At 38.0% G+C, this 14638-nt stretch overlaps 1 protein-coding gene across 1 annotated transcript in view; it reads right to left on the reverse strand.

The window, feature by feature from the left end:
- Window positions 1–14638, reverse strand: part of TULP3 (tubby like protein 3) — a 31308-nt gene that overhangs the window by 5893 nt on the left and 10777 nt on the right. The window contains exons 2-8 of the mRNA XM_027905447.1: window positions 13182–13233; window positions 8223–8385; window positions 6126–6302; window positions 4159–4289; window positions 2119–2316; window positions 1546–1658; window positions 1036–1150 (exon numbers count right to left, since the gene is read on the reverse strand). Coding sequence (XP_027761248.1) covers window positions 1036–1150; window positions 1546–1658; window positions 2119–2316; window positions 4159–4289; window positions 6126–6302; window positions 8223–8385; window positions 13182–13233 — 949 coding nt within the window. The remainder of the gene's footprint in view (window positions 1–1035; window positions 1151–1545; window positions 1659–2118; window positions 2317–4158; window positions 4290–6125; window positions 6303–8222; window positions 8386–13181; window positions 13234–14638) is intronic.

Here is a 14638-nt window from a genome sequence, read left to right on the forward strand (position 1 = left end):
ACACAGACAAAGGTCTCTGGAGTTGCACCCTCTATTATTTCACTTCAGAAAATCTAAGGGCACATATAAGAATGAAGGTACTGATTTGATTCATATATAAACTTTACTTCTTCAAAATTTTGAAAAGCTGACTTAAAACTGTTGTGATCATTTTAACACCTTGCTGCATCCCACTAGGTAGGGAACTGAAGAATACTGTATACAACGAAAATATCCAGTAATATTTCTGTAAACACTACAATACTGCCATTATCACATCAATTTTTTTCCCCTCTAAGTGTCATTAAGATCAACAGCAAAAACAAAAAATCAAGATGGTGCTCCAGTAGGCTAATGCATCTTTAAATTTCTGCTGCCATAGAGGAGTAAAAATCCTTCCACTTGGCAACCATCATTTTGTAGAGAACCTCAAATTTTATTCAAACTGTAGGACTGGAACATGAAACAAATCTAACATGAGAACCCTCACATAATTCTAGAGTGTCCTCAAGTGTCTCCTCACTCTGAGGCCTTGCCTGAGGTGATTCACAAATTGAGAAGAAGGTACAGAGCTAGCAAACCATGATTTCCCTAGAACCACATCCTTACCAACAACAAGCTAATACCATCTCTCTCCTATCACCCAGATGCCTTTGGTTTGTAAAAAATAATTCTATTTCACAGGGTATTCCCAGTTCCTTCTCAGTGTCCACCAGACAGCAGCTGGGCAAGGGGTAGCTCATGCTGTGGCTGGCTCCATGTAAGTGATATGCTGACTGGCCTCACACTGAGCAACAGGCCAGGTAAGAAGGTCATCGGGATGTTACTTTGGGTCTTTGTCCCTCCCAGGAGATTTCTGGCACTGATTTATTTTTTTTGCATTAAACTCTTAAGAACTTATTTTTGAAGCCTCTGTCCTTTGTTGTATCTAGCTGAAATTGGTCACTTGGTTCCAAAGTTAAGTGAGGGAGGCTGACAGAAGCATGATTTTGTAAGCCCCATTTCCTCGGTAACCAGACACAAAGAAAGGGGCAAAAAGAGAAAGGCAGTACTTACATAACAAATAGCTGCAAGTTCCTGTCTTGTATGAGCCTTTTCCACTAGACTTTGTGCCTTGATTGGGTTAACTCCGTGGTCATAGACTGTAAATTTAGTTCCCATGAGGTTTGACCTAATGTCAGGTTATAAAAAAACAGAGAAAGAGGCATCAGTGGAAAGTTTTGTCCTCTTCTGAAGGTATTGGTACAGCACAGCAAAAATGTGTATCTCCTGCCATCTGAATCTTCCTATTGCCAGCTCAATAAGGAGCTTTCATGCAGTGCCCACAGCGAACTAAGCCTGTAACTTATCCTGGAAAAGCATCTAGACAGAATTTCTTCTCTGAATTGCCACAGTGAATGGTAATGCTGAAGAAGGCTGCCAACCTAAGTGAATACAGATTACATTCAGCAGAACGATGTGAGCTCATTCTCTCTCAGTTGATACCAGACTGCCAGTCAAAACCACAACACAATTTAAGTGAAAATCCTATCTTGCCTGTCTATAGTTTTCATCAGTGATCCTCACCTGAGTTTTCCAATGAAACTTTCCCCTTTCCGGGATAAATCAGTTGGGTCAACTGATATGAGGTAATTCGATGTTTTGCTCTTCTTTCTTTTTCTCCCTGCCAGAAGGAATGTCTGGAAATACAAAATTTTGATCAAGACTGGTGCTTTGTAAGAATGCACAGGCATTGCTAGGCATTGCTATCCAAACTGTTATCTCCCCAATTGCCACATCCATTCCCCTTTTTGTTCCATGTCAATATTACTGTCCCTATTCCTCCAATCAGCTCACTCAGCAGTCTAGATTTAACACAACTGTCCTTTCTAGTCTTCCCTCCTCTTTTTCTGGAGCAGCTCAGTCTTCTTGCTCCTTTTTTAACATATAACATTTCTATACTTTTTAAACTTCATTTTTCATTGTATTATGGCCTTTAAACCTGCGAATTCCCTCTTAGTGCTTTGGCCAAATATAAGCTGTCTCAACTGCATGATGGTTTTCTCTCAGCTACTGCTTTCTTACCAAAAGCTCTCCCTTGCACTAAAAATATTACGTGGTGGGAGTATAATAGCCTAGAATATGTGCTGTTTCTAATACCTTTCTGTTGTCATCCCTTTCCAGATGCATGTAGTAAGTAGGGAAGAGGCCCCGGTCCATTCCCTTCTTATCTCTAGTGATTCGACACTTGACACTAATACCACGGGGTGCGGGGCGTAATGCAAAATCCTCCAAGTTCTCCACTTCTCCCAGCTGTGCATCTGCCTGAGGGGATGGACTACAGGAAGCACCTGTTTCCTATGGGAAGAAGCATCATATTAGTAAATTAATATCCGACTAGAGACTCTGGTATTCCCCAAGAAAATAAAAGTTTGTTGAAACACAACTTATACCCAGAAGATACTGTAAAGTTAAACAAGCTACCACCTGTGTTTCTCTGAAGAAAATGGCTGAAGGCTTTTACTCTGAGAAAAGACTAACCCTCCAAGAGGAATGGAGAAAAAGTACCTGTTAACCAGACAGAGAGTTTCTAGGAAGGGGAAGGCAGGGTGAGATGCTGTAAATATTTTAAGCAAAGAGCCTCTCTGCTTTTAGAACTTCAGACTCTCTGGGAAATAAGACAGTATGATAAACTTGGACTGATGGATTCTGCAGTAAGACAGGCTGGAATTTCTTTAACTGAAATGAGATTTAACTCATTAGATTAATGAGTTAATAGATAATTATTAATAAAAATTATAATAGATAAATAATCAGATTCTTTAACTGAGATTATGTTGGTTTAGAACAGTAGCAGAAACGGAGTAAGCTGCTGGTGGAACCATATCAACTAAATGTTGGAAGAGCCCTAGAACAATGTGTACAGTCAGGAAGCAAATTATGGTCACCAAAGGAATGGAAATTCTAATGAAAATCTGGTATAGGTCATTAACGTTGTTTTTTCTTAGAGGTAGCTGGATCTTGTGAATTGTAGCACCCAAGAGATTCCTCCTTTACTGAGCCTTGGAGATGAAGTTGCAGGTTTATCCCTGTTCCCAGCTACAGCCCGCAGGAAGCCTGAGTCAATAGCACAGACATATGCACAGAGACTTGAGATTCACTAGTGGCTCTCACACTTTCCCACCTCCAGCACCCCCACCCTGTATTTCCAGCAGTTTGCACCCACAGCCCAGTCTCCTAATTATCTTACATCCAGAACACTTGTACTACTCCCCTGCTAGCGTAACACAGCATACACACAGTCACCTCACAAATATACTCGAAGAGGTCTTTTGAATAGTACCATGGACTTTCAGGGGGTGTCTAGCATTCATACCCAAACCCTGTGCCTTTATCTGGTCTGAGTTAGCTCAGACTCTGGGTCTTCCTAATGCTGGTCTTTTCCAACTCTGGCTAGTACAGCATATAACCTGTCAACATATCTATGTATATATACCTCGCACACACAAACACACAAGAAATAGTTAGAAATGGAATCTTAGAAGATAGTGGGACACACTGTCATAATCAGGCACAAGATTTGGGTAGACAAGCACATTGTCTTGCAGCTGTTTACATGCATCTGATGTGTTTTACACCCTTTAATCCCTGTTTTCCCATGCTTATTACTCCCTGATCCACCTTGACACCTCTCTTTTCCCTCATAAGTTCCTTTCCCTAAACACCCCATAAAAAGTTTGTTCAACCCTAGCATCCTCTGTTCAATCCCAAAATTCTGTTCCCCCTTGTATCCAACAATAAATGCTACAATCCTTCAGGAAATGATCCCTTTTAAGTTTCCATGGCATTTCAGAGCTTCTCTGAGTCATTTTGGTGGATTTGGCACCACAGACAATGGCCCAATCTGTCTCCTTTGAGGGTCATAGTGCTGATTCACTGTGTTCCCATCTTCACTGATTAGAGCAGGATTTGGGATTCTCCACCCACTATTGTTCCTTTGATCACTGCTAGGTCTTTGTGTTTAACTCAATAGCCCTTCAGTCAGATAGCCTGACAATCACTACCTTCCTCTGCCTTCAGGGATTAATATGCTGGTTACCGTAGCTGCAACTACTGTATTTTAACCCATTGCTCAAGGGGTTCGTACTAAAACCAAACATGTGCCCAGCGCTTATCAAAAATGGATTTCAAGACACTTACTGCAAAAGATTTCTCGCTGGATGCAGAGCTAGGCCTCTCAGATTCAGGGTGTGGTGAATGAGATGCTGGTCTCTTACTAGCTTCTTCCTCTTCTGTGTCCTCCTCATCAAAATTCAAACTGTCTGAAATTCCTGTCAAAATACAGGATCAAGCATGTAATCTTTGAAAGAAGATGTTATGAGTTCATGGCACCACTAATTCATATATGACTCTTGAATAGCTATTCACTCTTTTCATTAATTTCTGTTGTTTCAACTGTTGATCTTCTTCATGAACTATTTTGCTTCCTGAGTCTTGCAACTCAAATCCACAGTGATATTTTGCAGCTGTCACTGTGCAGATGTTCGAGCAGCTGTCAGGCCTTTAAGAAGTATTTCACATGATACTACATGATGTAACATATTGCTTTAGTATATGCTGTCATTGAATTGATTTTGCCTATTTTCATGCAAAGAATTCCTCCATGTCTTAAGAACAATTTAAAAAAAGTAAATCCAGATTAATATGCTGACACCTATCCTATAAATTAGACTCTGTACAGTTTACATCCTTTATTATTTCCCCTTAGTCTTATACACATTGAAATGGAGTATAGTAATTTTTCAGTAAGAGCTCCTCCTGTTCTTACATCAGTACCAATATAACTCAGGTCTCATGAATACTCTTAACAAATTGATTTTTAAAATAGAAGTACAAACTGATTAGTTCCAGGACTTAATTAAATCTTAACCTAAGCACAGTTACACAGAGTTGACTGTAGGTATATAACTAAAATAACTCTGATTTTATTACAGCATTTATAAAGAGCTTCTGTACATATCACTGGTGTTTCCTTCCACTTGGAACTGCATCATTCTGTTCTCTTATTCCATTATTTAATTTGGCTGTAGAATGGAAAAGCACATAAACTATTATAGAAAATAAATGCACTCAGTCTGCTAAGCTGAATTATTTTCTGACAGACAATGTTATAACAGTGCTCCGACATGGCACTGCATAGAAGGGGCACTGCTGGAAGTCTCAGATAAAACAGAAAAATCTAGTCTTAACAACCTGTCAGTAAACTTCCCAAAGGACATTTGGGAAGAGGAAAGGCGTTAACCCTAGTACTCCAGCCAATTTCAAAATTCACTGTTTATATTCTACCTCCACTAATTTCCCCTGAAGTTACTGGATATTCTCTTCTGTTTCCTTTCCTAACTCTTGTGTAATGTTGCTATCCATAGGTAAGCAGTTGTGGCATCTGACAAGTGGATGGGAGTACTATATACAGTAGTGTCTCAGTACATAAAGTGTATTGGAAACATTCTGGGAGAAAGCTCTGCAAAACAAAACCAAGCTGTGTACTATATTGAATGCTAGCCAATATTTTGCTGCAAAGTGGTTAGGCTGCATACAACAAAAAAAAGGCTTCCTGTAGTACTGGCAGCAACTTAAGATACTTGGCAGACAGAGTTTGACACTCCACTAGGAAACTACTCAATGAGATATAACTATTGAATATAAAACTCTAAAATCATTGATTGTGACAACTTCTGACTCAGAAAAAACACCTTTTCTGTTAGTGTCCTAAATAATTAAATTACAGCATTTACTGTCTATAGGCAGTTCTGCTGTCGTGGAAGTATTCAAGCATCTTACTCATGTATAACATATCTGGAATAAAAATACACCAAACTTTAGTAAAATCTGAAGTATAGCATTTCGTCAGCAACTTCCTTGGAAAGGTCAGAAATTATACAGCACACTGATAAACCCTTAAATATAAACGGTATGTTCCAATTCATGTCACAAGAAGGAACTACATTATTGTATTTCCACATGTAGAATCTACTAGCTGTGCATTTAAAAGTGATATCCTATGGACACTTATTTCATGATTCTTCATATGTTTTTAGGTTTCTTAATGATACTGAAAACATCATAAAAGAGCCCTGAAAAGACATTTGCCCATTATTAACTCTTACCTCGTTTCTGTAAGATTTCTTGCAGATCTGGCTTGCCTGCTGTGTCTGTTAGAGCCTCTCCATCATTTTCCTTATCTGCATTTTCTTCTGTTCCAGTAGGTCCAGCAGAGAGAGCCTGAAGCTTGGTCCCCAGATCTTGCACTTCCGATTTCAGGAAAGCAGCTGGTCCATCAATGCCTGCAGGCCAAAATGAAACAAATATAAAATTTATATTTTACAGCTAAGAATGCATCCCAGGATCGTGGCTCTTTTCACCTTCCCCTGTTCAAGCATCCCTTTAAAATACTCAAGTATATTTGCTCAGTTTTTGTCAGAAGACTTGGGAGGAGTCAGGCCTGACTCTGGTACAGACTGCCTGTTACTTTAAATACACCAAGCTTCAGTTTCTCCCCATATAAATAGAGTGGTTGTACCTACCTTTTCCCGAGGGCTTAAACAATTAAAACAAGTTGTATTTGTCATGCACATTGATATCCTTTTTCTTTTCCTTCATAGTCTTTGTTTGTTCCTGTGCCAGTAAGTGAGGGGTCTAAAGTGAACATCACAAATCAATTTGATAAAAATATTTACAGCCACAGGCAGAAGAAACTGTAAATGGATGCCTCCTATCTTTTTGTTAGAAATGAAATTTCCATGTTTGAACACGCAACAGAGCTGTGAACCACACTTTGTAACTGGTGGAGACATCTTGATGTCAGGGTCTGGCACAGTACCTAATATGCATTTGTGTAGCAAACAATATGTAAGTTCCAGCTTTGTATTTCTTACTTTGCTACTGTTTTCCTTCTTAAAACTTTACTGCTTTATCTCGTCATCGTATTTCTGACACATGTACTGCTGTTATAGCTTTTCTTAACAGAATTTGTTTGCACCAAGGAAGCCTCAGAACTAAAGAAGCTAGTAAGTGAGTAGTTAGGTTTCATTTCAGTATTACTAAAGATTCCTACCTTAATAGTTATATCAATCTTTTCTCTCACTCTCTTTTTGACCTGAAACTGTCTTTTAATGGAAGCTTTCTCACTTGATTTTAAACACATAAATGCTACTATCCACATCACCAGTTTCCTCTGCATCCTATGATTCTGAAAGACATCTGGAGAATGAGAAAAATATGAGAGAGAGAGAGAGGATAGCATAGTTCCAAATGTGATCTTTAAACCCAGTAATACCGGTTTGTTTGGGTCTCTGCTCTGCATATTAATTTGTTATTACTATAATGCTTGCATTATAAAATCCTGCAGTAGCATGCCTCTTAAAGACTTACAATGTTTCCTGTTACTTTTTTGAGAGGCTGATGGGATCCTGGCTCTCATACAATTTCCTAACACTTCCACTGAAGTGTAAGGATTTCACTGCTGCTCCTTTTTCCTCGCTGTAACAAGGGAGTCTTAAGGCTCTCAATACTGTAATTCTTTCCACTTTTACAAGAATGGTCACTATTTTACTGTAATTTTTTACTGTTTTGAGACCACCAAGTTATTGCCTTTGGCCCTGATACCACTTTGTACTTGTGACTTTGTGGACCACTACGGCTTGTTTGTCATGTTTCAGTTGCCTCACTGAAGCCCACAGAAAATAATAGATGAGGTAAAAACCATCAAGGACCTAATTTAGTATTTATAATACCTTTTTTTTTTTTTTTTTTTTCTTTTCTCTATCATTCAGTCATATGCAATCTTGAGATGGAGTGTGCCATGACACTATAAGGAAAAGTACAAGCAGTCACTACTGAATTACTATCTTTTCTTTGTCCTACAGCTTCAGAAAATTTTTCATACTTTGGACTTGTATCTCCCTACTTTTGTAGAAGTTCCTAGCCCATTTCTACACTTCTAGTCTAACACAAGGGAGAGATGACTCAAGGGCACATGATTTTCAGCTGTCACAAAAATTCAAGGTGAGGTTTTTGTTTGCATTTGCAGTTTAGTCTTGCTCAACCATCCTGTACTAGAACTCTACTTCTGTACATAGAAAGGTTTGTAATCAATCTTGTTTATCACTTGACCACTGCCACAGCAACATAGGTGCCCATCTGTGACATATAATGCATGTATTGGCACTCTGGGGAACACTGTTGCAATCAGCTTGATCACTCACCATGTAAAACAACATCACTGTGGACAGGGGTAGGAGTTTCTACTAAAGGAGTCTGCTCCTCACACCCTTTGGGCTTTGACCTGCGCAGCTTTGCCTCAGGATTTGGCTGTACCATCAACGGATCAAGACGCTTCTTCCTCTGCTTCTTCTCTAGAAGAGCTCTCTGTGCATTGAAGAAAAGCATGAAATAGAGATGAATAAAGACATCTAGAGAGGCAGAAAACATGCCTCAGCACTTGGCAATAACGTGGCCAAGACATTCTGACTGCTCAGAAATTCAAATAAACCTGAAATATTCTTATAATCTCTTACAAAAATCCTAGACACAGACATCACTGTGTCTTTGGAGCGAGATATTGCCTTTGATTCTCCATGAGAGGTTGATGGGTGACATGGACACCTGCTTATTTTCTGATCTATCCTGAGACTACCAGCAGATAATGTGAAATCCTTTCATCCACTCTAAAATACAGCAATCCAAAATACAACTAGAAAAATTCAGCAGTCATTTATAATCCAATATGAAACAGTCAGCACTTGCAAAGGAAAAGGTTTTTATCTCAGAAGTTATTACCTTACAGGGAGAACTTAAATAGTTCACAGAAACTAATGTTGACAGATAAGACTTAAAATGGGCAAACAAGTCAATAAACAATTAAAATAGGAACGATCCACTAAAAGGAAAACTGGTCTACCTTGCTAAACTTTTCCATGTAATTCATGACTGAAAGCAAAGAGTGGTAAATCCACTTGTTAAAAAAAATTCCAAGACACACATACATTTGATATTTATGATTTCCTACTAAACAAAAAACAACTTCTAGACTTAAATCAAGGCAAATGGGGTCATTGTACCATTTTAAAGACAGTCATACCTCATTCTTGAAACCTAAGGCAATGCATGAACAATTAAAAATCGTATTTTAATATTCTGCACCATTATTCAAACAATATACAAGCTCCTTACTGTAGATGTAGTTTATTCATGGCTGCTTCTTAGGTACCTGAACACCTCTGAAAGCTGTTTTTGAGGACAGAAACCATTTCTCCATCAAATTATTTGGAGCCTTGATGGACCCACCAGATAAACAGTACCAACAATTCAATCCACTTGAGACACAGACATCTCCGGAGCCCTTTCCTCTGCCGTTATTTTTTCCTCTTGTTAGTTCTTCCCTCTCCTATTAGGCTTTCTATCTCAAGTGAGATTAGTTTCTCAGGCAACCTCTCCCTGAGGAATTCCAACCTAACTCAGCCCTTGCTTCTTTATTCTTTCTGCTTTTTTCACTTCTCTAAAAAAAAAAAAAATCCAAAAATAGCCCCCCTCCCCCTCAAAAATTTAAAAAAAAAACCAGAAAACAAACAACACCCAAACCACAAACAAAAGCAAACATACAAAACCCACAAACAAACAAACAAAAACAAAAACTTCAAAACAAATTAACTTTTCGTTAAATTCAGAAATACACTTTGAAGACTGGACTGTAATACAGGTAGTGTTTGTTACTGGAGAATTATTTGCAAGGATTGTCCTGCAGAGCAAGAATTACATAGAATTCCAAAGGTATTATTACATTGGTCTAGAATAAGTAAAGAAAAATAAGCAGTAGAAGTCAATTTCTGAGAAACTGCTAATTGTGGATATGCTCTCTAGAATGGCAGTCAAACCTTCCCGAATAATTTACGTTGGTTTGTGTTGTCTATTTTTAAAATTAATGCTGAGGAAAAGTAAAATATGTCATGATAGTTCATAACTCTCAAAAGGAAAGAGGAAAAACAGGAATCAGAACAGTATACTCAGAATAAAAATTTGAGAATTGTTGTAAAGACTTCTCTACCTGACAAGTAAACAGGCAAGCAAAAAACCAACAAAACAGACACACCCTAAAGGCAGTAAGAAAATAAGAAAATGCACAGCTACTGCTAGAATGCAAAATTGAATTTGGGATCAACACAGGATTTAATAACTTTAAGAGTTATTTGATGGATCATTCTATTACATAAGCTTTTTTAATTATTTCACTGCACACCAGTCTAAATTTATTATTATTATTGTACATTGTGTTTCATCACAGAGTTTATAGGACTCAGCAATCCAACAGGATCAGTTTATACTAAAACATAGAGCTTACTGCTGGTATATGTGACCAACCTTCTTCTTGCAAGAGTTTCAGAATAATCAAAGTGACAAAACTCCACAGTAATTTAATTTATTTTTAAAAGTCTTCTCTCTAATACTTTGCTTACTGAGATGGAAAAAACATCTGCAAGTCCAGTGACAGGACAGTAAACAGTAGTTCATTCTCTCTCCATATGGTGGCAGCCTGCTCTTCAGTACCATGTATTCCCGGCCTTATTCCACTACAGAAGCAGAAAAAAGGAAACTGTATTTTGTTTCGTTTTGCCTATTAAGTAGCCTTTCCCTCCAGCTCTGTGTTACAGCAAAAGTTCATATAATATTACAACATAAAATTTAGATAGTTCATGAACTGGACACCAAAACACATAACCCATGAATTAAATAACAGATACAGATTATGATGATTTGTTCAGCATTTTGTGAACTCCATGCATCAAATACTTTCAGAAATATTTTCTTGGCACCACAGAAAACAGTTACATCAGAATACAGGACAATTAAAAGATCACAAGCCACCAACTCCTATTCTAGCGAGTTTCCAACAAGTCAAGAAGTCAGATGAATACATCCTAGCAGACTAGTAAAAACTAGTTTAGTATTCTGTCTACAACTGTGATGATGGGAAGATGGTATACAGGAAGGTTCAAACCACTTCACCTTCCAAAGTGCAATTATTTGGCATAGTCCTACCATTAGCAGGCCATAGAGGATGGATTCTAGCTCGGAAGCATCTTCTCCATTCTTCCAGCTCCTCCTTAGCTCATGCTGGGGTAGCAGTAGCAATGCTAGGGATGGTGGCACCAATGAAACTTCATGTCAGGAGTAATGCACCACACCAGGTGCATTCAGAAACAGGCCAGGCTCCATGCTCTCCAGGCACAGGGAGATGGCAGCATTGCACTTGGAGCTGCAGGCACCTCGTGCTCAGCCAGATGAAAATCTTCTACTAATGAGGGACTAAGCACTGACTGAGCAACCACAGGCTCTTGCCTCAAGTCCAGGAGAAAAAAGCATCCTGGCAGGCAGAGCTGGCCCACAGATGGAACTTGATGTCGTGCTCTATTATAAATAATATTTTACTGCAACTACACGGTTTCCAAGCTCATTCTAAAGATGGATGACAGGCACATGTCTGTGCTGTGGCAAATGCTTATTCCAGATTCTCTGTTTGACCAAAGGTTTTATACACGATCCTTCCAGATTACAACATTTTGCATTTATTTTATCCCAATTCCTATAAATGTTTATGACAAATTAATCGAGCAGGGCATCAGCTACAACCAGCAATGAGTCCCTCATATCTGGTAGTGAACTTCTATTGATCTCTGTTTCTTCAGAGGGCACAGTACTGTTCATGTACAAGTAGACTTTAAAAGTAATATTCATTCTCAATTATATAATCATAAATCAGAGACTGTTAGCATTTCTCAATAAGTCTCATTTGCAAGGGACAGGGGGTTTGTTAAAATATATTTTAGAGATATTGTCAGCTGTTGGTTTTGCAGATGATTGCAATCTCAACCAAATTAAAGAAAGACAGAAACAAAATTGCAGAAGGGAATGAATAATTTAAACGCAACTCTTCATGATTTTAACTGAGAGCTGCTCTGAGGGAATTCCACCCAGCCCAGCAGCTTGTTTTGGTGGAACAGCCATGCATCCCCATGGCAAGGTCTGACACTAAGCATACATCGATACCTAGCACTAGGAGAAGTGATTATTACCAGGTTATGACCCAAGACCACAATCCCAAAATAGACACTGAGGTTCATCACCAAGCAATCAGACCTTCCTTAGTTTTGGAACAACTTACTAAGTGCCATTTGTCACTAAATGCTCTTTTACTGATTACTTGAAGTAATTATTTCTATTTTTTAATTATTTGTTTGTTTTTAAACAAGTGTTGATAGTCTACAAGCAAAAGACTATCCTAGCTTCCACAAATATGACCAAAGGTAAATTTTACCCCTTGAAGTGTTTTAGGTAAGAGCCTATATAGACACAGATATATTTGGTGATAAATTCACTCCCTGAAGTCAAAGCTAAGCAAACTCAGACTACAAATAATGAATAAGTTCTGGGAAAGAGGATTATTAGCCATTGCAACAGTTGTCTGAAAACTGTTGTGTCTGGATTTAAAAATCCTCAGCTGAGAAAAGGCCTTTCTAAAAACCGTACTTCAATTTGAACAAGATGAATTTAATGTAAGACAGTGATTTGTGATCCATATGAAATGGTCAGCTAGAGAATCTTCTAAGCTATTTATAAGCATCTGAAATTTCACAGAGGAAGAATATGAAAGATGGATACTTTATTGCTTTGAAGAACATGGTAATGTAAGCACCCAGCAAACAGCACTTCAAAAACTGAGACCTATAACCTAACATCTGACCCATGCTTGGCTGTAAATATTTCCTCTGTAGGAAACAAAAAAGTCAAAAGGTGCCGGAAATCTTTCTCAACAGCAGTGTTAAGGAGATCTTCCTGTAGGTTGGGGAAACTTCATCTTTTGCTCTGATGCTTAAAATCAATAATTTCCTGCAGTCTCCCTATCTTTTGATTCATTCCTGCACTCCGGTGACTCAATCCCAATGAAATGAGAGGACACATGAAAAATAAATGTATCAAATACATCAAATCTACAAGTCGCAGTAAGGTTGACTTACACTAATGAAAACCATGAAAATCTTTAAAGAAAAATATTAACAATGACTTCTTTAGACTAACCATTTTTAGCACTTCATCCCCATTTCTCAAGTCTCTAGATGGCTGTTTGTTTTCCTATATTTATTTTTACCAGCTTCAGTACTATTATTTACCTGATTCTGTAGTTTCAGCTGTCGTAGTTTCATGCTTTCATCCTCAAAGATGCTGGGAAAGGGAAAGAAACAAATTAATTAATTATTGCTATTAAACAGTTTCCTTTACAAGAGCACAGGATATTCTCAGACTGCAACTTCACCATAAAGACTTAAAAACAACTGTTAGACATTACTGCTATCCCACTAGAAGACCAAGATACAAGGAATTAAAAATAAAACATACTTCGTATTCTGTCAGAAATAGGACAAAAACTGTGGCTGAATCCCCTTAGTAAACTGTTCTGAAACATTTTGTAAGTACCAAAGGCTTCACTACTGCTGGATCCACTTTTTATTATGACCCACTATTGAGGTGGGGCTACGACACAATTTATACCTGAAAGTTTATACAGTTCAAACTGATACAGTAACATCCCTGCTGCTTCATAAGACACCCAATTCTAAATTAACTCAGTTTTCTCTTCGAGTTAAACCCACATAATTTTCTTTTCCTATCAGACTTTCCAGAACTACTGCTGATATCTCAGAGAATCTGCATTTGCAACATCTGCAACATCTGATATTAATTCTTAGAGATAAAATATAATTATTTCACCATTTTGTTGTTTTACAGATAATTTTTAAAAAGAACTCTAGTTTTTCATTCTAAGTTGTGTTCCATATAGACTTCTCATTTCCTTGTGTATGATAATGGATTATTACATAAAATGCAATTTAGAGCAGCTAAATGTTAATTGGCAATTAAGCACATATTCTGCCTACCACAGTTGTGCACTTTCCTCCAACACAGCTTTGACAAAGACCTCTCTGGAAATGAGAAAGCATCGGGAAGAAGATACTTGATGTGGAAAACGGACAAGTGTTATATATTTTATTAATAGCACACAGAAAAGCAGGGCAAGCCAAAATTTCAGTTTAAACAGGAAATTGTCTGGTTTAGGTATCCATAAAATGTCCAACGATGCGAAGTCACAAGCTGGCAGACAGTGCTGAATATAACCCTAACAAGGAAAACCAGAGAGACAGGGAGAGAGGAGGGGTGGGGTTTCTGCAAAACACATGCCATGGAAATTGGATTACAGCACACAGAGCTAGAGAGTGAAGAAAGGCCTGAGTTCCCTTAACCCTTAGTGAACCCATATTTGTCTCAGTTTCCAGGCAAGCAGATGACAGATGCAAGGTCCTTAGAGACAGCCTACCCTAGCCAACACAGGCACTGCTCTGGAAGGTGCAATTATGCAGAGAAAAAGTTCTGTATATATATAAAACAACTTATATACTCTAAAATTGATACTAATTCTTGAACTAATAGTATTTTAAAACAAGTTATGACTGCCTTTTTTTTTTTTCCAATTTTCCTTATTTCTAAACTTTCTTTTTCTAATGTATTTGAACTATCATCACACAACAGGGTCCAGGACCTTGAAAATATCTCGTTTCTGAAAGCTGATGTT

The sequence above is a fragment of the Empidonax traillii genome, unplaced genomic scaffold (genome assembly GCF_003031625.1).
Source record: "Empidonax traillii isolate 1590-97213 ecotype Southwest subspecies unplaced genomic scaffold, ASM303162v1 scaffold1156:size184309, whole genome shotgun sequence".
NCBI lineage: Eukaryota > Metazoa > Chordata > Aves > Passeriformes > Tyrannidae > Empidonax > Empidonax traillii.